Source organism: Schistocerca serialis, chromosome 8 (assembly GCF_023864345.2).
Source record: "Schistocerca serialis cubense isolate TAMUIC-IGC-003099 chromosome 8, iqSchSeri2.2, whole genome shotgun sequence".
In the NCBI taxonomy this organism is placed as follows: domain Eukaryota; kingdom Metazoa; phylum Arthropoda; class Insecta; order Orthoptera; family Acrididae; genus Schistocerca; species Schistocerca serialis.
Window position 1 is genome coordinate 388,177,884 of NC_064645.1, and position 24,609 is coordinate 388,202,492.

The window sequence follows — 24,609 nt, forward strand, 5'->3', positions numbered from 1 at the left end:
TTGAACTTCAACTAATACCGGAATTACCGCCATAGAACATTGGATCTGTTCTTGTGCTTGAACTATCTGTGGGATTGACTCGACCTGCTCTTTAATAGTATCAAGCTTAGTAGCAACATACTCGGTTAGCTCTAGGCATAACTTCTTCGCATTTTCATTACACTGCTGAGTGACTTGCTCAATTTGAGGAGCTAATTGTAATTCTGTCTTTTCATTCTGAATTTTCAATTCTTCCGCAGTTTTATTTAATTTATCATCAAGTTTCTGAAAACTCTCAACTAATTTATTATTTAATTCCACTTGATTAGCTTCTAATTGCTCCTGGACTTTCACTTGATTGGCTGCTAATTGTTCATTCAATTCCCTTTTAGTCTCTATTTGCGCTTTAGTTAAGTCTGTTACATTTTTGGCTAACAGTGTTAACTGCTGCATGATTACAGTCAATGGGTTTATTTCGTCCTGCTCAGATGACATTAAAACACTTAAGCTTTGTTGTGGGGCCCGACTGATGCTGCCGCTAGGCACTACGTCAATTAAGCTAACCTCAGAAACAGCTGAGGGCTGTTGTGATTCGCTCTGCTGTTGCATTGCCATTTTATAAGCCACCCTAGTAAGAACCATTAATACGCAGAACAACAAATATATAAAGTCACTCGCATCTGAGTTAATATTGTCACTGACCTAAACTTTGCATAATACTCACTTATAATAAACACTTCCTGTCTAAAGTTCAACCCAACATTCACTTAATCAATCTGATTAAAACTGATAGACATTTAAATAGTTATTCTAAATTTCTATCTACAAAAATTTACTTTTATATTGTCTGGCCTGAACGACGTTCTTGTAGGTTGTGGCGAAATTGTGACTTCTGGAACAAGCCTCGTCTTCTTTTCCCTCATGCACATGCAACATAAAATTCACACAATGTTTAAGTAATGCTCAAAAATGTGTCCTGTCACGGTCGCCAAATTTAATATTTTTTTGTGTGTGGGATCTAAAATTTAAAAACCTCTCTCGCACCGGCCTGATTTAGCTTCACTGATCAGGTTAGTAAAAACATGTGTATGTTAAGGGAATTTTCATTCACAAAGCAGGCTTATCACATTCACACAGTTCAATACTGTTCTATCCTGATTAAATTGAGCTTAACTTAAATTCCATAAGGCAGTGAAGCAATTTCGAAGTCTCTGTGCGACGAAAATTGTCAGTCGATCTCCTGGAAACATTTGTAATAATTATTAACTTTCGGTGATCACATGGGGAAGACCAGAGATCTGCTGGTAAGACCGTGTTAGCCTATTTATTTGAAGTAACTGGATATCTTGAGCATACAAAATGGCAGGTTCGTCCAGTGTAAATCAGATGTTCCCCACTGATCCTGTGCAACACAACGTAGTAAGCAGACACTGTCAATAATAATCAGTTAAATAATACGTGAACACACTTACTTTAGTTTAGTTCGTGTATTAAATTCCTTCTCATACAGACTCTCATCAAGATGGCGACTAGCTCAACAATACATACATATACATCCTCCTTCTTTCACGACTAATCAGCAGGAAGGCCTTTGGTCTTTTCGTAAGAGAAAACATAGATAGCAGAGAAGCTATTCCATGGAGTAAATGGACGCTCCAAGGAATAATTGGGCTTGAAACTACTTTGCATTGATAATCGGTAAGATAAGAAGAGATATTTCGAGATATGTACTGAGTTATATAATTTATAAAATTTCTGAAAATATCGCGTAGAGACCGCTGCAAGAGACATTACAACAGCATGGAGCTGAGAGAGAAGTGTCACCAACTTGGCTCGCATCCGCACACAACAATCACAGTCCCTATCCATACTAAAGACCATGGAAAACTACACAACCCAGGCAAATGGACCATCAGCACATGCTGTGGAACTCTACTGTAGGTGCTGATGAAAATGCAAGAACTGTGTCTAATAAATTAGATTAATATGCAGAGATTCAGAAAGTGAACTACTGAAGCACTCAAATGAGACTAAACAATTCACTCCTGACTAGGAACTTGTAATATATCGCAAACTTGGTTTACTTGTGGTACAAACGAATTTGCTAGAACTGTGTCAGTTAGATATTAAATTAACATGCAGAAACTCAAGAAACTAAACTATCAAAGCACACAGAAGAAATTATACATTTCAGTCCTTGTTAGGAACTCGTAAAAGTCACAAAATCTATTACTTCCCTGTTGCTGCTTCTGTCTTAGCTGGTTGCTGCTACCTGACTGGTGACTAATACCAACAAATGATCACTACCTTACAAAACCAAGAAACTAACGACTATCGGCTCGAGCTACAGAACTCTCTTGTAGACCCTGATGAAAATGCAGGAACTGTGTCTAATAAATTAGATTAATATGCAGAGATACGAAAACTGAACTACCAAAGCACTCAGATGAGATTAAATAATTCGCTCTTGGTTAGTAACTTATAATATGTCACAAAATCTGTTTACTTTTGATGCAAACGAAAACATGAGAACTGTGTCTATTAGATATTAAATTAACACATATAAACTCAAAAATGTAACTATTAAAGAATGCAGATGAAATCGCACAATTTACTCCTGGTTAGGAACTCATAAAATTCACAAAATCAGTTACTCCCCTATTGCTGCTTCTGTCTCGGCCAGTTACTGCTGCCTGACTGGCTGTTGTGGGAAAGTAAACAAAAGACTGCAATTTATTGACAGAACACTAAGAAAATGCACCAGGTCTACCATAGAGACTGCTTACACTACACTAGTCTGCCCTCGTGTGGAGTACTGGTGTGCAATGTGGTATATGTATCAGATAATATTGATGGAGGACATAGAGAAAGTCCACAGAAGGGCGGCTTGTTTTGTATTATCACAAAATAAGGAAGAGAGTGTCGCAGATATGATAAGTGAATATATTTTGTTGGCACCCATCTACATAGGGACAAATGATCATCATCATAAAATAAGAGAAGTCAGGGCTCCCACAGAAAGATTAAGTGTTTTTTTTCCGATACACTGTTCAAGACTGGAAAGGTAGATCAGTAGCTTGAAGGTGGTTTGATGAACACTCAGCAAGGCACTTAAATGTGAATTGCAGAGTAATTGAGTAGATATTGATGTTGACTATGGCATATTTTTCCTCCATGAACCATGGACCTTGCCGTTGATGGGGAGGCTTGCATGCCTCAGCGATACAGATGGCCACACGGTAGGTGCAACCGCAATGGAGGGGCATCTGTTGAGAGGCCAGACAAACGTGTGGTTCCTGAAGAGGGGCAGCAGCCTTTTCAGTAGTTGCAGGGCCAACAGTCTGGATGATTGACTGATCTGGCGTTGTAACACTAACCAAAACGCCTTGCTGTGCTGGTACTGCGAACGGCTGAAAGCAAGGGGAAACTACAGCCGTAATTTTTCCCGAGCACATGCAGCTTTACTGTATGGTTAAATGATGATGGCGTCCTCTTGGGTAAAATATTCCGGAGGTAAACTAGTCCCCCATTCGGATCTCCTGGCGGGGACTACAAAGGAGGACATCATTATCAGGAGAAAGAAAACTGGCGTTCTATGGATCGGAGTGTGGAATGTCAGATCCCTTAATCGGGCAGGTAGGTTAGAAAATTTAAAAAGGGAAATGGATATGTTCAAGTTAGATATAGTGGGAATTAGTGAAGTTTTGTGGCAGGAGGAGCAAGACTTTTGGTCGGGTGAATACAGTGTTATAAATACAAAATCAAATAGGGGTAATGCAGGAGTGGGTTCAATAATGAATAAAAAATAGGAGTGCGGGTAAGCTACTACAAACAGCATAGTGAATGCATTATTGTGGCCAAGATAGATACGAAGCCCACGCCTACTACAGTAGTACAAGTTTATATGCCAACTAGCTCTGCAGATGATGAAGAAACTGATGAAATGTATGATGAGATAAAAGAAATTATTCAAGTAGTGAAGGGAGATGAAAATTTAATAGTCATGGGTGACTGAAATTCAAGAGTAGGAAAAGGGAGAGAAGGAAAAATAGTAGGTGAATATGGATTGGGGGTAAGAAATGAAAGAGGAAGCCGTCTGGTAGAATTTTGCACAGAGCATAACTTAATCATAGCTAACACTTGATTCAAGAATCATAAAAGAAGGTTGTATACATGGAAGAATCCTGGAGATACTAGAAGGTATCAGATAGATTATATAATGGTAAGACAGAGATTTAGGAACCAGGTTGTAAATTGTAAGACATTTCCAGGGGCAGATGTGGACTCTGGCCATAATTTATTGGTTATGAACTGTAGATTAAAACTGAAGAAATTGCAAAAAAGGTGGGACTTTAAGGAGATGGGACCTGGATAAACTGACTAAACCAGAGGTTGTACAGAGTTTCAGGGAGAGCATAAGGGAACAATTGTCATGAATGGGGGAAAGAAATACCGTAGAAGAAGAATGGGTAGCTTTGAAGGATGAAGTAGTGAAGGCAGCAGAGGTTCAAGTAGGTAAAAAGATGAGGGCTAGTAGAAATCCTTGGGTAACAGAAGAAATATTGAATTTAATTGATGAAAGGAGAAAATATAAAAATGCAGTAAATGAAGCAGGCAAAAAGGAATTCAGACGTCTCAAAAATGAGATCGACAGGCAGTGTAAAATAGCTAAGCAGGGATGGCTAGAGGACAAATGTAAGGATGTAGGGGCTTATCTCACTAGGGTTAAGATAGATACTGCCTACAGGAAAATTAAAGAGACCTTTGCAGAAAAGAGAACCACTTGTATGAATATCAAGAGCTGAGATGGAAACCCAGTTCTAAGCAAAGAAGGGAAAGCAGAAAGGTGGAAGTCATAGAGGGTCTATACAAGGACGATGTACTTGAGGACAATATTATAGAAATGGAAGAGGATGTAGATGAAGATGAAATGGGAGATACGATACTGTGTGAAGAGTTTGACAGAGCACTGAAAGGCCTGAGTTGAAACAAGGCCCCGGGAGTAGACAACATTCCATTAGAACTACTGACAACCTTGGGAGAGCCAGTCCTGACAAAACTCTACCATCTGGTGAGCAAGATGTATGAGACAGGCGAAATACCCTCAGACTTCAAGAAGAATATAATAATTCCAATCCCAAAGAAAGCAGGCGTTGACAGATGTGAAAATTACCGAACTATCAGTGTAATAAGTCAGAGCTGCAAAATACTAACGCGAATTCTTTACAGACGAATGGAAAAACTGATAGAAGCTGACCTAGGGGAAGATCAGTTTGGATTCTGTAGAAATATTGGAACACGTGAGGCAATACTGACTCTACGACTTAACTTAGAAGAAAGATTAACGAAAAGAAACCTATGTTTCTAGGATTTGTATAAAGCTTTTGACAATGTTGACTAGAATACTCTCTTTCAAATTCTAAAGGTGGCAGGGGTAAAATACAGGGAGCAAAAGGCTATTTACAATTTGTACAGAAACCAGATGGCAGTTATAAGAGTCGAGGGGTATGAAAGGGAAGCAGTGGTTGTGAAGGGAGTGAGACAGGGTTGTAGCCTCTCCCCGATGTTATTCAATCTGTATATTGAGCAAGCAGTAAAGGAAACAAAAGAAAAATTCGGAATAGGTATTAAAATCCATGGAGAAGAAATAAAAACTTTGAGGTTCGCCGATGACATTGTAATTCTGTCAGAGACAGCAAAGGACTTGGAAGAGCAGTTGAATGGAATGGACAGTGTCCTGAAATGAGGATATAAGATGAACATCAACAAAAGCCAAATGAGAATAATGGAATGTAGTCGAATTAAGTTGGGTTATGCTGAGGGAATTAGATTAGGAAATGAGACACTTAAAGTAGTAAAGGAGTTTTGCTGTCTGGGGAGAAAAATAACTGATGATGGTCGAAGTAGAGAGGATATATAATGTAGACTGTCAATGGCAAGGAAAGCGTTTCTAAAAAAGAGAAATTTGTTAACATCGAGTATAGATTTAAGTGTCAGGAAGTCGTTTCTGAAAGTATTTGTATGGAGTGTAGCCATGTATGCAAGTCAAACATGGACGATAAACTGTTTGGACAAGGAGAGATAGAAGCTTTTGAAATGTGGTGCTACAGGAGAATGCTGAAGATTAGATGGGTTGATCACATAACTAATGAGGAGGTATTGAATAGAATTGTGGAGAAGAGGAGCTTGTGGCACAACTTGACAAGAAGAAGGGACCAGTTGGTAGGACATGTTTTGAAGCATCAAAGGATCACAAATTTAGCATTGGACCGCAGCGTGGAGGGTAAAAATTGTAGAGGGAGACCAAGAGATGAATACACTAAGCAGATTCAGAAGGATGTAGGTTGCAGCAAGTACTGTGAGATGAAGAAGCTTGCACAGGATAGAGTAGCATGGAGAGCTGCATCAAACCAGTCTCAGGACTGAAGACCATAACAACAACAACAACATGGCATATTTCAGTGTGTTGGGAAATATTTCCTGACTCTTTGATTTGGTTACAGAAATATATTAATTTTAAGTGTATAAAGTCAGTACAATATTTTAAAATTTTATCGCAAATACAGTCGTAGCAAGCAAAATAACTAATTTCCAGTGAACTGAGAAATTGTAAAATCTCCATAAGGATTTTATTATTATTTTTTAGATAATGTCCAAAGGTGATGCCGGCAGTGAGAGTTTCTTCGTAAGTAAATCTAATGCATTTTAATTTAGTTGTTTATTAGTGGCTGCTACCTTTACTGCCATTGTGGGGAAATAATTATTATATTTGATGGCTGATGATTTCAAAGGTTGCCATTTTTGCTAGATCTGTTTTCTGGGGGCCCAATTTCATTTCAATCAAGGTTTTTTAATAATGTCGCAAATAATTTTTGCCTGATTTCCTGGTGCTGTGTCAAGGTCTTGTGCCACTCAGCCAATTACTGACAACACAGATGGGTAATGCAGGTGCAGATTGTGGCTGTTCTGCCAGCAAAGCTTGCAGACTGCTGTTATTTCATTATATGCTTCTTGCTATTCAGTGTCAGCTAACAATTTAGAAGCTTGATCCATAAGAGCAGTTACCATATCACTAAGTACTTGCTGCCCGTGTTTGTGCCATGTTTGTTGCAGTTGTGACCAAGGCAATTACTTCTAATTCTTACACCTGATCATTGTCCAATGACACTCTGAGCAATCATCTGCTGTGTGCCTGTATCTTCTACATATGGCACATGTTGCAGTTATATATTTACTACAAGGTGCACTATGACCTGTTAAATTACATATTTTACAGTGTGTTGGAACAAAGTACTCTTTCCCAATATTATGCTTGAATTTAGATTAATCAACTGGCTTAATTGGCTAACTAAAAGTAACTTTCCAGTTTTCTAAGTCTTGTTCTGGACATGGCAAAAATTACAGTTTTCCTGAGAACAAGTACAATGTTTCTTCACGACTCACTCTAAGAGGCTGCTGCAGATGTCAGTGTACTGGGTTGGAACCACTTCTGGTATCATGTCAGTGTGCTGGGTTGGAACCACTTCCGGAATCATTGTGCTCCTTTGGCTTGACCGATATTTCTTGCCCACTATTTCAAATTGGTGCTGGACCTGAGCACTTCTGAAAGCCTATTTGTAGCCTTGAACACTTCTGACAAACAGTTTCTAGGGGTCGCCTAGTCCTGTGCTGTAATCCCCTACCTGGGCTGGAAACCCCTACTATTTTGTCAGGATGGAGGTCAAGGAATCTGTGTGGCACCATCATACACAATGAAGCAAGATTAAATATTACTTCTTTTATTCCTGAGAATGCATCTTGTAACTTAGTTTTACTTGGTGGCTGGTGGCTTCATAATCTAGAGTGGAATGTGCAGAATCCAGAGGTGGACTCAGGGCTGCCAAAGGTCATTGCATCATCCCCCAGTGCAGGCCAGTGACTCAGAGTATGGTAGGGTGCCAGAGGGTTCGGAAGGCACTCTCCGTCAGCTGGTCTGATCTGGGTGAGGAAGTGACCAGAGCATGTGTGTCTGGCTCACACTCCATCCTAAGAGTACTTTATCCCTCTGCCCATATTGTCCCGTCAGATGGACCATGAGGTTGGATGCCAAGATGTGTTGAATGCTGATCCTGGACCACCATTTTGGTAGGCTGTCTGACCTGAATGATGCTGTAGTTTCAGAGCTGCACTGGAATGGTGTTGATAGACTCATGGATTACCCTTCAGTGGCAGCTTCAGTACAGGATGTTAGTTCATAGTCATCCATGAATATGGATAAATGGTCATCCCATCAGGCAGCAAGAGTATGACCATTACTAGAACAATCTCACACAAGATGTTAGAATATAATAAGCAGAGAATTAAGTGCAAATGACATGAATGCAATTGACACTACTGGTTGACTGACCCTAGGCTAGTGGGGTGGAGTATTTATGGTGCCAAGGATGCCTTGCTATGTCTTTTGTAATGACTGAGTCAGTTTTGCTCATTAGAGTTGTCAGCAGTCTTCAGTTGTGCTGTATTGGCACACACACACACACACACACACACACACACACACACACACTCACACTCACACACAGTCTTTTAATGTGCTAATTTTTGTTCCAGCGAATATGAATCAGAAAAACATGAAGCTGATGAAATCAAAGATCAAATTTCACTACTAGCCAAACTAAAGAAGCATTTGGAACTTACTCTACCAGAACGAATTTGGATTGGACCTTTCATTGTCATCATAGACCCACTGAAAAAATTCCTTGTAAACAAGAGGCAAGACTTGTATGCAAAAATGCTGGAAAGTTTTGCAACTCGACAGAGAGAAGCTATTGAAGATGTAAGAAATCATTTTTAAACAAGGACACTACCTACAAATATTGTTACTGTTGTTTGTCTCTGAGAAAAATTCAGATACCTTGTAAGAGTTGTCTGAATGTTTCCCATTTATAAACTGATAAAAAGTGCTAACAGTTACCATTTTCGACTGTTCTTGTATCGATTAATTTTTAATGATCTTTAACTTGTAATATTTTGACACCTTATATGTGTTGCATGCACAGGCATGTGTATCTATGTGTGAGTGTATTTTTGTATTTTTTATTAGGTGTTGCCATGCACTTTTGGACAGTGGTATATTGTAAAATATAATTTTAGTGCACTTTTAAGTAACTTTTACAGACTCCAAATTATTTGCTGTATGCAGATTCCATGACCTCAGCTGCTTTGAGTATTAATGTGTTACCCGACTGTGACATAGAAAATTTTTTACCAGACTTGGGCTCAGAACGCTTGGCAAAAATTCTCATATATTAGAGTTGGGTATAATCATTGCAGCTGAGGTAACTGAAATTTGCATTCAGTGAATAATTTGCCATAATCTTTCATATAGCTTCTGATCATCAAATCATGTGACTTTTGTAGTCCTAGTACACTAAAATTATAGTCTGGTTTTCTTTTTATGGAAGTTCAGTGAAGTGCTCCATATTTAAATATGTATATATATAACACGCCACATATGTTTATGAAATTTATAGACACTAGTCTGTGATATAATACTTTACTAGCTTATTATAAAACACCATAAGATGCCTTCGTATCATCATCATTTATTACACTTAAACAGGTCATTTAGGCCCAGGAGAGAAGACAAAAATATACAGAAATGTAAACATAAATCGTAATAAAATGATCAACACATCCAGTCCACAAATCGTGACTAATTAGGATTGCAACATCACAAAAATTGCTTTCATATGTTCACCCATTTACTTCTGGCTCATGCATCCTCAATTCTGGCTGTTGGATCTGCCTCTTCCAGGGCCACTAAAGTTGTTTGCAGATAACCTTTTGTACAAAAGGCTGACCTGCTAATACTTTGTTAGGGAGAGTACCTCTGCTCAGAGAACATGTCCTGCCCAGGGTAGTCTTCCCCTTGCAGTCACTCTCCCAGTATCAGCTTTCTTAAACTCGTGATACAGATCTTCATTGTGTCTTCTTCTCCATCTTCCAGTTTCTGTATTGTAAACTGCACCATAAATTTTCCTTAAAATCTTCTTAAAATCCTCCATTGCCTGCGCAGTGCTCATGTCTCACAACCGTAGAATGTAACTGGTCATGCTGTCATACTTTCCTGGGATACAATGTGTGACATGTATAGGTAGTTTAAACTGTCATAAACCCAGTTTGCATTTATTATTCGTTGTTGACTTTCCTTCTCTGTCTCACTTTTACTCGATCAATCTCCTTCACCCTCTTACTTCCAACTGCATGTCTCACCTTTTTGCAGCACAATGTTGAACAGAACTGGCCACAGAGGATTGCCCTGTCTCAACCAGTTCTTAACTGTGAAGGGTGCTGACAGTTGTTTGCAGAGCAAACTTGGTAATTTTATTCATTGTAACAGCCTGATATACTTCATTGGTATGCTGAACTCCTACATTATTTTCCAGAGGGCTATCTGATTAATGCTGTTGTATTTCTGCTGGAAGTCAATGAATGTGAGTTGTAGGTCTTAATCAAATTCATGAAACTTCTCCACCATTTGTTTCATTGTGAAGATGTGGTCATGTCTCACAACCATAGAATGTAACTGGTCATACTGTCATACTTTTCTGGGATGTGCCTACAGCCCCTCTGAGCAAAAAAAACTAAATGATCGTATGGCATTTATTGGCCGGGATATCCCATTCAGGGTTCGGCCTCTGTATTCCAAGTGTTTTTAGTTGACGCCACTTCAGTGACTTGCATGTTAGTGATGATGAAATGATGATGGACACACAACACTCAGTCCTCTGTCGGGAATCAAACCCGGGCCCCCTTGTGTGGTAGACGGTAGCGCTACGGCTGCACTATGGAGGTGGACTTAGTCGACTCAGTGTCAGAGTGGTGTAAACTATATCCTGTCTTCAGCAGCAAGATCCTTCATATACCTTTCAGACCCACTGGCTACAATTGTGTACATTAAATTTTACTGTCTCTCAGGTGGAACTGAAATATTTTTCCCCATTGGAAACCTTAAGTACACATTTGTGAATTTTGAATCATTTTATCATGTAAAAGTGCTGCCAACTTTTGAGCTTCACTATAGCAGTGCACAGCAGCATTTGACTGCCAGAATACATGGAATTGGTTTGTTATATTCCACTGTATGAATGAATTATTAATGTTATATTGCATTGTAATTATTGAATGATCAGTTTACTTCTTACAGTAGTGAATATTTCAAAATTAGTTATTTCAGACTATAAAAAGAAACCAAGTTTACAAATTATATTTTGAAAATGGGTACTTGTTTTTGTTAGATCTTGCATCTAAAGTCATTAAAAATTACCTAAGAACATTACAGCATAAAATTCAGGTCTGAAAGGGGAATACACTTTAAAATAAATGTTATGCCCTGTATATGTGTAAATTAGATCTAGAGTAGAAGCATCAGTGTGTTATCCATCAAAACAGACAGCAAAATACCCAATATTGCTTTACGTGCAGAGTAAACCAAATTCGTCATACTAGATACAGAGACAGTCATGTGGCATTGTTTTCTAAGAACCTTGTGGGTTTATGTAATTTCCTTGTTGGAAAACATTTTCTTCCCCGTGTGTAATGCCTTCTTCCATGCAGTATATGAGAGTAATTTCTTAAATGTATTGATTTACTGTAAGTGACTATAATGCATCTTCAGTTTCACACCATGTTTATGTTGATGAAAATGCTGATGATGGTGAGAGAAAGTAGAAGACAGGAGTTAGTGCCAACACATAGTCTAGCCCTGTCAAATAACACCACCAGGCTTAATATACTGTCTGACAAAATCCAATCCAGATAATGACAGCTGTAGGAGACCTGTAAGTATCAGTGTAAGATCCAAAGAAATGTCATCTACAGGTGAGAGTATTTAGATCATCAGTACAGATCTGTCACTAAGGCTAGTCCTATTGAGTCAGCACAAGAACACTCTGTGAGAAACACAATTGTATCAAGTAGAATTACTACTTTTTAGAGGCCTGAGGACTTATATGATCTCAATTGGTCTTTTTAAAGAATGTCACATGTGGTATTTGTTCTGCCATAGCTGTTTTTCTCCCTTATAGTTTCATAATGTTGCAAATTGTTGTTGTATTACTCTTTTGAGTACTTTTTTAAAGCATAGTGCATGTGTTTTGCTGTTCAAAAACTGACAAAAATATTACAGTACTGACGGAAATGCTATTGGCTACAGGCTGTCCTCTGAATTAGGTAGAGCTCTCTGTTCCTAGCACAAGATACTGTAATCCCAAGAGTTATCCATCCTTCATCCTGGCTTTTGTTTAGTTTAATTATTTAAGAGTAAAACAAGACACAATATTCTGCAGGAATATATTTAAGGAAGAGTTTAGTTTTAAACTGCATGATTAGGTTTATAAGATTGCCCCCACCATCCAAGTATTCTTCTCATAATTCCTCTGTAAACATTGTGACTCATTGCTTATAGATCTTTGATGAAGTTCTTTTTTTGTGTGGTATATGTCTAAGTGGTCATTGTACTACATTGTCATCATTTGATCATAAAGATCAGATAAACAGTTGACTATTGGTTTTACATCTAAATCACTGAGCATTGTTGGACTCACTGCTGTGGCGCACCTTTCAAATAGTTGTTCAGCACAATATTCATAAACCTGAAGGGCCTGTGCTTCATCTTTTTTGTCTATAACCACTCTCCCTTTCCTGTTATTGGTTCTACAGTGGTACAGTATTGGCATATATGCATCAAGGAGAATCTGTTAATTTTAGTGTTTTCCATGTTAAATTCTGATAGGCAGAAGTCTGCTGGAATTGCAGTGATCATTTCCTTTTCCTGTTTGGATATGAGAAGTTCACACTTTTTTGACAGAAGACACTAAAATGCTTTCTTTAATATCCATGACCTCTTCAAATCTGTATTAGTTGATCTTGCTATTCGCTTTTTCAACTGCAGCTGTATTTATTATGGAGCTCTGTTTTTCAGATGAATTGACTGTAAATCAGTTTAATACGAGGATTGGAACTTAAATAGTGGCAACTATTTATTCACAACCAGTGCAAAAGAGTTAGATGTTTGCACCTGTTACTGTCCTTGATTGTAGTCACCAGCATTGTGTAGAGCCTGTTGCCAGCAACGTGGAGGGCGTAGTATACCGTTAACAGAGCCTGTTTTGTTGATGGTGTGAATGGAGCGGTCTACTGCATGTCGAATCTCTGGAACACTTCTGAAGCGAGTGCCACAAAGCCAAAACTGAAACGCCAATCCAACGAATGGCGTCATTATGGGTCACTGTGAAAGTCAAAAGTGTGTCAGAGCCCCAGTATGGTGAAAGTTATGGTGATTCTCCTGTACAGCTGTGATGGTGTTATCTTAATGCATTACGTTCCTCCACAGCAGACCATCAGTGAACAGTATTACTGTTCATTTTTGGAGCATCACCTGTGACCAGCTTTGCGAAGGAAGTGGCGATTCTTTCTGTGCAACCCACCCATCATTTTGCATGACAATGCATGGGCGCACACAGCACAAGCTGTGGCTGCTCTGTTCGGTTGATGGGACTGGAAAGTACTGTACCATCCACCATACTCCCCAGACTTATGTGATTGTGACTTTGATTTGATTCCGAAGATGAAGGAACCACTTCGTGGCATTCGTTTCAGAACTGTTCCAGAGGTTCGACAGGCAGTAGACAACTCAATTCGCACCATCAACAGAACAGGCTGTGCTAACGGTATACTACGCCTTCCACGTCACTGGCAACGGGTTCTACACAATGCTGGTGGCTATATTGAAGGACAGTAACAGGTGCAAATGTCTAACTCTTTTGTATCAATTGTGAATAAATAGTTGCCACTATTTAAGTTCCAACCCTTGTATTTTCCACAAAACATGCAAGTAAAAAGAATTTGCTGTTTTGTGATCAAATATACACTTTTAGCTATATGTTAACCACTTTTAGAGGTGGTAGATAAGTAGTTAAAGATTGTTAACAGATTTTTTGGTTTATGGTGTCTTTAGTACACAATAGAACACTTGTATGTGGTACACAGTAAAACAGTGTAGTCTCGTGGATGCTGAAAAATTCAGGCTGAAGACAATGTATCAAGTCGCAATACGTGTTGGTTAAAGTTTTTAATAAGGCAGTGACACCAACGAATGTAACTTCTGCGTTTAGAAAAAGGTGGAATTAATCCACTTAATGTCACATCCTTGCGGAGTTGGAGTTCTGTAAGTCTGCAGTTTCAGACCTCTCTCTAAATTCGGATGACATGATTATTGCAGTAGAACCATCAGATTCAGATAGATGTGTGATCTGTCAACACACTTTAGAAGATAATATGCAAAATGTTGAAGACAGTTGTGGTTTTCATGCCAATAACAGTAGCACCAGAATATTGTATATCTAACTGAAGGAGTTTCATGGTTTCCCAAAGACTCGTCTCGGAAATCAGCTGGATATTCAAAAGAGAGAAACTTCATATGGACTTAAGTGTCTGAGAAATTGACCATTGAAGAAAAACCTTTAAGGAAAGGGGGAAAATAGAAGAAAAAGAGAAAGGAAGTGTGGAGAGGGCTGACAAGCAGAAAACTGAGCAACATGAAGATAAAAGGACTTCAAACAAAGGTAGTGAACAAAGTAGTAAAGATGAAAGTTATATGATAAATCAGACAGATCTTTTTAATTTGAACTGGAATGTTTTTATTTGTGACTATATTTTGGTAGCATTTCCAAAAGATATATTTTTTGTAGCTAAAGTGTTGAAGCCAGTAGACAGTGATGATGAATATGAGGTCGTATTCATTCTAAAGAGTAAAACATAGGGCAGGTGTGAGTAGGTCTCGCACTCTAATGGTTCTGTACAAATTTAATTATGTATGTATATAGACAGTTCATCCATCCCATGAATTGAGAATCTCTACGATTTTTGGACGTTATTGACATCAATAATGGTAAGATATCTGTTCTGGGAATTCCAGGACTTTCGGGACTTGTAATTTCAAGTTTGAAGTTTCATAGCAAATAACAAGGAATATTTTTTTCACGTGATATAATTACAAATTAACATTTTTTTCCCCCATATTTGTATTGTTTGAAACCTTCCTTCTTGCCTGATTTCATGATTCTAGGTCACTGGGAAGTACCCAATAGGTTTCGATGATGAGTTTGTGAGCCTCAAAATATGTGGCTTAGATGGCCTGTCTCTTGATTTCATTGACTTAGATGCTTACATTTATTACACTGCCAAGGGATCATGGACTTTAGCATGTGACATAAATTTCAGCTTGTTACCGAACCTGTTTCTGAGAAAATGGCTCTTACCAGACAGACAGTCAGTCTAATAACAAATGCCATAACAATTGTTTTTCATAAAATATAATTACATATTAACAATTTTTGGATTTTTTTCTTCAGTTGTACTGCAGAAAGTTGCTTTTCGCTAAATTTTATCATCCTAAGTCAACAGGAAATATGCAATAGATTTCCAATCAGTGAGTTTGCAAGTGTTAAAATATGTGACATTAATTGGTGTGTCTTTTGGCTTCATTGATTTGGAAGCTTCATTGGCTTGGAAGTTTCCGTTTTTTACACCACCAAGGGATTATAGACCTTAGTATGTAAGGTAAATTTCTACTTCATAAATTGATCTGTTTATGAGAAAAAGGGTTTATAATAGTCCGACAGACAGGTGGATGGACAACAAAATGAACCTATACGGGTTCTGTTTATATCAATTGAGGTACAGAACCTTAAAAAATAACAAGTTTTGTTTCTCAGAAACAGAAGATACAATGTATGTATAGCGCTAGGACGATTCTGCCTCCAGCGTTGACTGTGGCTACTAAATGACTATCAAATTATATTCGATTTCTGATCAGTTTAGGTAACCTTGGTGTTTATTGAACAAAACTTAACAGTTGTAGCTGTATTGAACTTATTCATTTATGTTATATGTTTGATCTAAGCTCTTCAGGTGTTAATAAATGTAAAAAATGATTAAGTTATAACTTCATTATACAGTGAAACCTGCTTTTACACTTTTCAAGGGACATCAAAAAACTGGGGTAAGATGTAGGAAATAACGTTTTAAGCTTTAAAAGTTACTTATAGCATACCCCCTTGCACTTTATGCATGATATATGCACATAATAGGCATCAAAAGACTTGTCAGGGACTTGTTTGTTATCTAATAAAGGTTTATTATCTAATAAAAACTGCTGATGTAACTGGAACTGTTAACTGTGCCTTCCTTGCCAGTTAGCTGTTCAAGCATTCAGATACAAACCATGTCATGTTGATGTGACAAAGTAGGTGACAGGTAATGCATCCAAGGTGTTTTCCTGATGATCTTACAAGCTCTGCATGAATGTGCTGCACCGAGTTCTTCATCTGTATTGTGTTTAAAATTAGCTTTTGGTAGTTCAGTGTGGAGTGAGTGGAGGGAAGCACAGTTGCCAGTGTGTGGTCTGGTAATGATAATGCATGTCCTACTCAGTGCAGAACCTGGCAAGTTTGTTTGGTTGTGTGAATGGCAAGTTGCACAAGCTGGCCGATTTGGAATCTTTCACAAATGATTTAAAAAAAAAACTATTCAGTAATAAACTCTGAGACTTGCATATCTTATAGCTTAATTAGTCAGCTTCATTATGACCTACTTATCATTCATTACTGGTCATAGTTATTATGATATTTTGATATTAGGTAAACTACAGCAAGAATTCTTAGAGTTTGAACTGAAAAATAGCAGTCTCTTTGAATTTGTGGTTGGTGTGTGGTAGGTCGTATGTTGGCTGCATGTGAAATGTAGATAACATATTGAATTATTCTCTAAACTTGGAAGGATATCACTGTGTCCAACCTCAGGAAAATCGCATGTGTGTAGACTAGTCTGTCATGAACATATGTGGCAGCGAAAAAGCCAGAATGAAATACTCATAACTCCGTCATATCTCCTAAACAGTTTGAGGTATGGAAACAAGATTTTGGCATATGATAGCACACAGAAAGGAGAGTATTTTGCCATACAATTAATATGTGAATGTTTTATATCTACCACAATATTGAAGCAAATTCAGAATTTTTCAGTGAGGTAATGTAATTTTTAAGGACCATCAGTAGCTGGTGAAATGAAAATTGCTTTGCGTTTTGTAACAAAATAAATGAAGTTACACTGTTTATTTTTATTCTGAGAGTGGGCATTTTCTTCAAATTGATCCTTTCTTGCTTTCAGTTGCTAGTTTAATAATACAGTGTTTCATTATTCTGTTGCAATTTCAGCTGCATTTGGTGAGATGAATATTTGTAAACCGTGGTGTGTTTTGGCAAAAGAAACAGATTTTAACATGGCAACAAGAGAAGTTCCGTATTATTCAAAACTCATCATAGTCCTTCATGAATCCTTAGTTGGGCCGGCCGGAGTGGCCGAGCGGTTCTAGGCGCTTCAGTCTGGAACCGCATCACAGCTGCGGTCGCAGGTTCGAATCCTGCTTCAGGCATGGATGTGTGTGTCATCCTTAGATTAGTTAGGTTTCAGTAGTTCTGAGTTCTAGGGGACTGATGACCTCAGATGTTAAGTCCCATAGTGCTCAGAGCCATTTTTGAATCCTTGGTTGACAACTCAAGATCTATCTTGTGGTTTAACATTTGCAATGGCTTCTTTTGTCAGCATTTTAGCCTCATTGAGTGTAAACTACTTGCTGTTTTTTGCCACATTGCATTTCACCTAGGCCCATATATTCTCAGTCAGATTTAAATTAGCACTATATGGAAGAAGCCTTATTAAACTATGTCCTTTAGTGTTGGGTTTGTAGACCAGGTAGTATGGAGTTTTTGGCTTGTACAGCACAAGTTCCAGTAACTTTGCCATATACATGGTAGGTTCAAGTTTATCCAGTAAAACATTTCTGTGTGCCCAGAGCAATATATCTGCTTTCCTCCACTGCACAGTTGTAGCTTTATCCATCATGACAGAGTGATATGGTGCATTGTCCATTTTGTTATTATTGAATTTGCAGAAATGTTTTGCAGCAGAACATTATTTTCACAGGCAAGTAAATGTGCTCCTGAATGACCATGTGTATTGAAAATGTCATGTTCAGACATGCTTCATTGCTGTTATTAATGCATCACTGACACAAACCACATGTTCACAATACCTGATGACTACAGAACACTTCAACACTAGAAAATATCACTTTACAACGAGCGCTAATGAATTAGATGCATCTGATATATGACACCACATAGTATGTTTATGCACGGCATGTCAGTAGGGATGCTTTACCAACTGAACCGCTGGTGACGAGGTAGGGAAAACAACTCACCATTGGTGCTACGTGGGCAGCGGTGTCAGGTCCCCTCCTGTGAGCCAAATGTCAAAAGCTGCAATAATTTTAAACTCACTATAGGGCTCATCATTCCACTTGAAGAGTAACACGATCTTCACATTAGTGTGAGCAACTTTCTCAGTAAAGTGTGTGATGTCACCTTTAGTTGTGTAAGTGAGATTATGGTTCAAATTTGTTCTGTATTTTTCCACAATGGTTCCCCAAAGAACCCAAAACAGGACATTTGGCTTAAAAATACTAGTTATCTGGTAATCCCTTCTGAAAGAGTACTGTACCAGGGTTAAATTTAGTGACTAAGTTCTTGTTAAATGTAAATATTTTCGAGTTGGAGGAGACCACTCACTGAAAAGCAGAAGTAATGAGTTCTCAATAGGCACACACAAAAGAACGAAAACTTTCTGATTTTCAGAAATATCGTTTGATGAGTTAGAGTAAAACGCACACACACACACACACACACACACACACACACACACACACACACACACGCCTATGCTCCTACATGGTGCTGGCTGTACCAGGTATGACATTCCACTCCCATGACCAGTGCATTCCTGGCCTTGTTATAGCTTTTCTCCCTAAGACTTGACTTGTACCTTATGCCCTGTAATACTAGACTGATTGTGAACTTGTAGCATTGTCTGGAAAGTTTTTGACCACAGTCTGCAAAGCAGGCACTGTGACACAATATGCAGTTTTCCTGCAGACACTCAGATGTTTCCCATAATTCACCATCAGAGCTGAATTCAGGCTTTTGGTCTGTTACCTATTATAATACAAACTACGAGACATTTAAGTCTGAAAGATGTCCTGCAAAGAATCCTCTTGTTTGTTTATTTGGGAAATTAATAAGAGATGAAACAGGTATAGTTCTGAGGCCCCCTGCCCCCCCCCCCCCCCCCTCCTCCCAGAGTTGTGTCTGTTCACCAGTAACCCTGTTGGAAGATATTTTGCAGAAACAAAGGCACCCAGCAAATCGGGCTGTTGATTTTATATATGAGAATGCAGTGCTGATGTCACTTGACTGATGTCAAATTGCAGTCCTGCGAGTTTTGCATCATTTACATATGTTACAGACAGATATAATATAAATACCTAATTACATACCTTATTTTACAGATATTGGATGAATTTAAACAAATATTTCGTAAGCTACTGGAAAAACCAAATTCGATAGAGCATCTTTTTGAAATAAAAGAATGGATGGAAACTGTACCAGTAACTGTGAAAAACCTGGAAGAAGCTACGAGAAAAATTGTGATAGTAAGTAGATTATTTTATTTACAAGTTTTGACTATTTTCTTGTAAAGTGTCTTGAGATGTACTCGGTGTATTTCAAGTAACAGAAGAAAAGAAAGTCCCACCAAAAAAATGAGTTAACACTAGAATGGAAGGATAGTGAGAGATAGTTCTTTAACATCTCATTACAAGTATATTGCTTTATCTTTTCTGTTCCTGATTTTTTTGTGCAGTATGGAGCACTGTTAGTCTTCTGCTAGTACTGAGCTGAATCATTTACAAACTCTCCACTTAATTTGTTTCTTGTTTTCCGTCTGTAAGTATCAATCCTAGTAATGCTTAGTAACAAAAGAAGTACTAATATACTAGCTGGTTAATGCTTATCTGACTGTCCTATCCCCTCTATATCTGCATATCCTGTGCAAATTCACACACATTTTCATTCACAAATTATGTTCTCAGTGGAACTTCAGTGAAATTAAGTTGCACATCTTTGAACAAATGTTGATTCTTAACTTAGTATTTAAATTGAATAATTGAGTGCGACCTGGTAAAAATAGCACCTGCAACGAACCACACAAATGTTGGCGTGGTTCCTGCTTTCATGCAGTATGATCATCCCCAATTGAACAGCTCCGTCAGGAGGGTCAATATGGAGCTAGATCAGCTGCTTCGTGCAGCTACTTTGTCAGGCATAGGTTTGGTTCCTGTTGATTGTATTGCTAGGTGGGACTTCACGAAACATGGCCTGCATCTCAATAGGAAAGGGAAGGGTAAACTAGCTGGGATGATACCAAAATCTTTAAGGAGGGGGGGGGGGGCACTGAAACTCATGGGAGTACTTTGTTAGGGTAAGATCAGTGTCCAGTCATCCAAAATTGATTGAAATTAAGCTTAAAAAGAAGTTCAGACAGGCAGGTATTAGAGATGTTAAAATATCACAAGATTCTAATAATAGTACAGTGAAAAATAATGTTAGTATGTTGCAAGATTAACATAAAAGCACAGTGAAAAATTTTGTTGGTATATAGCATCAGAATATAGGGGTATTAAAAAAAACGTAGTAGATGAGCTTCTTGTTTGTTTAGAAGATTTAGAAACTGAGCATGGAATAGATGTACTATGCCTGTCTGAACAACGTATAGTCACAGGTATGAAAATGGTAAATGTAGGTGGATATAAACTTTCAGCACATTGTAAGTAGAGACACTATGGAGAGGAGTTGCCATATATGTTAAAATCTGTCGTAGTGTGAAAAATTTGGAAACTAAAAAATGTTGCATAGAGCAACATATATAAGCATGTGCGAGTGAACGTAAACTAAATAATGGCACCTGTATAATGTAGCCGTATATAGGTCCCCATTGGGAAATTTTCAACTATTTTTGAAAAACTTGGCTTCTTTGTTGTGCTATCTGTCAGACAGAGGAAAGCTAATTGTTGTTTGTGGGGATTTCTATGTAGATTTTCTAAAAGAGTCTGATAGAGAGCTTGACCTTGAAGTATTACTTGGTTCTTTCAGTTTGACATCAGTTATTGATTTTCCTACTCAGGTGGTACAGGAAAGCAGCACACTGATACTGTTTTCACAGACCAAGATAAATTTAATCAAATAAAAACTATTCCTGTTAAGAATGGTCTGTCTGATCATGATGCACAGCCAGTTACTGTATATGACGTAACTCCATACGATAATGCAAAACAGCCCTCCAAAATAGTGCATTCAATAAGCGATTTCACAATTCAAAATTTTGGGGAAAGCTTGCAACAGTTAGACTGGGGTGAGGTGTTCAGGGAACATGATGCTAATTTAAAATTTAACCTATTTCATGATACCTTTGTGAGTATGTTTGAAAACAGTTTCCCTAAGAAAACAGTGAAATATAATTATAAGAACCTATGTAAAAAGCCATGGCTTATTAAAGGGATAAAAATATCTTGTAAACAGAAAAGGGAAATGTATCATATAGCTTGGAGGAGTAATGATACCGAAACAGTGAAACATTGTAAAAACTACTGCAATGTATTAAGAAAAGTTATTAAAAAGTCCAGAAGTATGTGCGTTATGTTGAGATTAACACATCTGATAGTAAAAATAAAACAATTTGGAATATTGTTAAAAGGGAAACAGGGCAACTGAGAGTACAGGAAGACTGTATTTCTATCAAACTCAATGAAAAGTTTGTTAACAAGAAGTCAGAAGTAGAAAACATTTTTAATAATCATTTTTAAGTGTTGTAGAGAAAATAGGATCCAGCTGTTCATTAGAAAATGCAAGGCAGTATATGGAAGAGGCAGTACCAATGCAATTTGATAAAATTGAAACTCAACCCACCTCTCCCACTGAACTTAGGAAAATAATAAATTCACTCAAAAGTAAAACCACACATGGAATTGACGGCATTTCCAACACAGTACTAAAAGCTTGTTCGCAACAAATAAGTAGGATTCTCAGCCACTTATGTAGTAACTCACTGAAACAGGGCATTTTCCAGATGATATTGTTACACCATTGCCCAGTCTCACTTATGACAGCTTTATCCAACATTATTGAAAAAGTAATGTATTCAAGAGTAGCATCACATATTTGTAAAAATGAAGCACTAACAAAATGTCAATTTGGTTTTCAGAAAGGCTTTTCAGCAGAAAATGCTATACCAGCACAGGAAGACAGTATTACCATCAAATTGAATGAAAACTTTACGAACAAAAAGTCAGAAGTTGAAAATATTTTTAATAATCATTTTCTAAATGTTGTGGATATAGTAGGATCCAGGTGTTCATTAGAAGATGCTAGGCTGTTAATGGAAGAGGCCATACCTATGCAATTTGATACAATTGAAATCTCACCCACTTCTCCCTCTGAAATTAGGAAAATAATAAACTTGCTTAAAAGCAAAAACTCACATGGAATTGATGGCATTTCCAGCAAAATACTAAAAGCTTGTTCTCAACAGATAAGTAAGATTCTCAGCCACCTGTGTAATAGCTCTCTGGACCAGGGCATTTTCCCTGATAGACTGAAATATGCTATTGTGATACCTTTGCATAAAAAGGGGGATGGATCTGATGTCATCAATTACCGTCCAATCTCCCTTCTAACAGCTTTATCCAAAATTTTTGAGAAAGTAATGTATTCAAGAGTAGCTTCACATCTCTGTAAAAATGAAGCACTAACAAAATGTCAGTTTGGTTTCCAGAAAGGTTTTTCAACAGAAAATGCCATATATGCTTTCACCAATCAAATTTTGAATGATCTGAATAACCGAACACCACCCATTGTGATTTTTTGTGATCTCTCAAAGGCTTTTGATTGTGTAAATAATGAAATTATGCTAGACAAGCTCAAATATTGTGGCATGAGTGGGACAGTGCACAAATGGTTCAGTTTGTACCTAACTGGACGAGTGCAGAAAGTTGAAATAAGCAGTTCTCATAATATGCAAAGATCAGCACATTTCTCAAACTGGGAAACTATCAAGAATGGGGTTCCACAAGGGTCAGTCTTGGGTCCTTTGTTGTTCTTAATATGTATTAATGACTTGCCATTCTATATTCATGAAGAGGCAAAGTTAGTTCTCTTTGCTGATGATACAATTATAGTAATCACACCTGACAAACAAGAATTAACTGATGAAATTGTCAATAATGTCTTTCAGAAAATTACTAAGTGGTTCCTTGTAAACGGACTCTCGCTGAATTTTGATAAGACACAGTACATACAGTTCCGTACAGTAAATGGTATGACACCGTTAATAAATATAGACCTTAATCAGAAGCATATAGCTAAGGTAGAATATTCCAAATTTTTAGGTGTGTCCATTGATGAGAGATTAAATTGGAAGAAACACATTGATGATCTGCTGAAACGTTTGAGTTCAGCTAATTTGCAAATTTTGGTGATAAACATCGTAGTAAATTAGCTTACTACGCTTATTTTCACTCATTGCTTTCATATGGTATCATATTTTGGGGTAATTCATCACTGAGGAAGAAAGTATTTGTTGCACAAAAGCGTGTAATAGAATAATAGCTGGAGTCCACCCAAGATCATCCTGCAGCCATTTATTTAAGGATCTAGGGATATTCACAGTAGCTTCTCAGTATATATACTTTCTTATGAAATTTGTTATTAACAACCAAACCCAATTCAAAAGTAATAGCAGTGTGCATAACTACAATACTAGGAGAAAGGATGATCTTCACTATTCAAGATTAAATCTAACTTTGGCACAGAAAGGGGTGAATTATACTGCCACTAAAGTCTTTGCTCACTTACCAAATAGTATCAAAAGTCTGGCAGATAACCAACAAGTATTTAAGAAGAAATTAAAAGAATTTCTGAATGACAACTCCTTCTACTCCATAGAGGAATTTTTAGATATAAATTAAGAAAAAAAAATATTAAAAAAAAAATAAAAAAAAAAACAAAAATAAAAAGTTGTTATATTAACTTAAGTATGTTGTTAAATTAACTTAATTATGTCATATATTGGAAAAGTTGACTCGTTCCACATCATTACGAAATATCGTATTCATGATACATGGAACTAGTATTAATCTAATCTAAACCAGCTTTCACTGAAGAAATATTAAATGCATTGAATCACCAAACACCACTCATTGGGATATTTTGCGATCTCTCAAAGGCTTTTCATTGTCTGACTCATGAAATCGTTCTAGATTATCTTAAGTATTGTGGTATGAGTGGAACAGTGCACAAATGGTTTAATTTACACTTAACTGGAAGAATGCAGAAGGTTGAAATTAACAATACAGATAGTCTCCAAAAATCGGCAGAGTCCTCTAACTGGGGAGGTATCAAGAATGGTGTCCCACAGGGTTCAGTCTTGGGTCTCTTATTGTTCTTAATATAACGACTTGCCACTCTATATTCATGAAGATGCAAAGCTAGGTCTTTTTGCTGATGATACAAGTACAGTAATCACAGCCAACAAGCAAGAATCAGCTGAGGAAATTGTAAATAACGTCTTTCAAAAAATGATTAAGTGCTTCTCTGCAAAAGGACTCTCACTGAATTTTGAGAAAACACAGTTTATACA

General features: G+C 37.5%; 1 protein-coding gene across 1 annotated transcript in view; it reads left to right on the forward strand.

The window, feature by feature from the left end:
• LOC126417029 (dynein axonemal heavy chain 1-like) overlaps nucleotides 1–24,609 on the forward strand; it is a gene marked incomplete at its 3' end in the record, with an annotated part of 951,942 nt that overhangs the window by 143,806 nt on the left and 783,527 nt on the right. Inside the window, exons 10-11 of the mRNA XM_050084920.1 lie at nucleotides 8,569–8,794; nucleotides 19,427–19,570. Of these exons, the coding sequence (XP_049940877.1) occupies nucleotides 8,569–8,794; nucleotides 19,427–19,570 (370 nt within the window). The remainder of the gene's footprint in view (nucleotides 1–8,568; nucleotides 8,795–19,426; nucleotides 19,571–24,609) is intronic.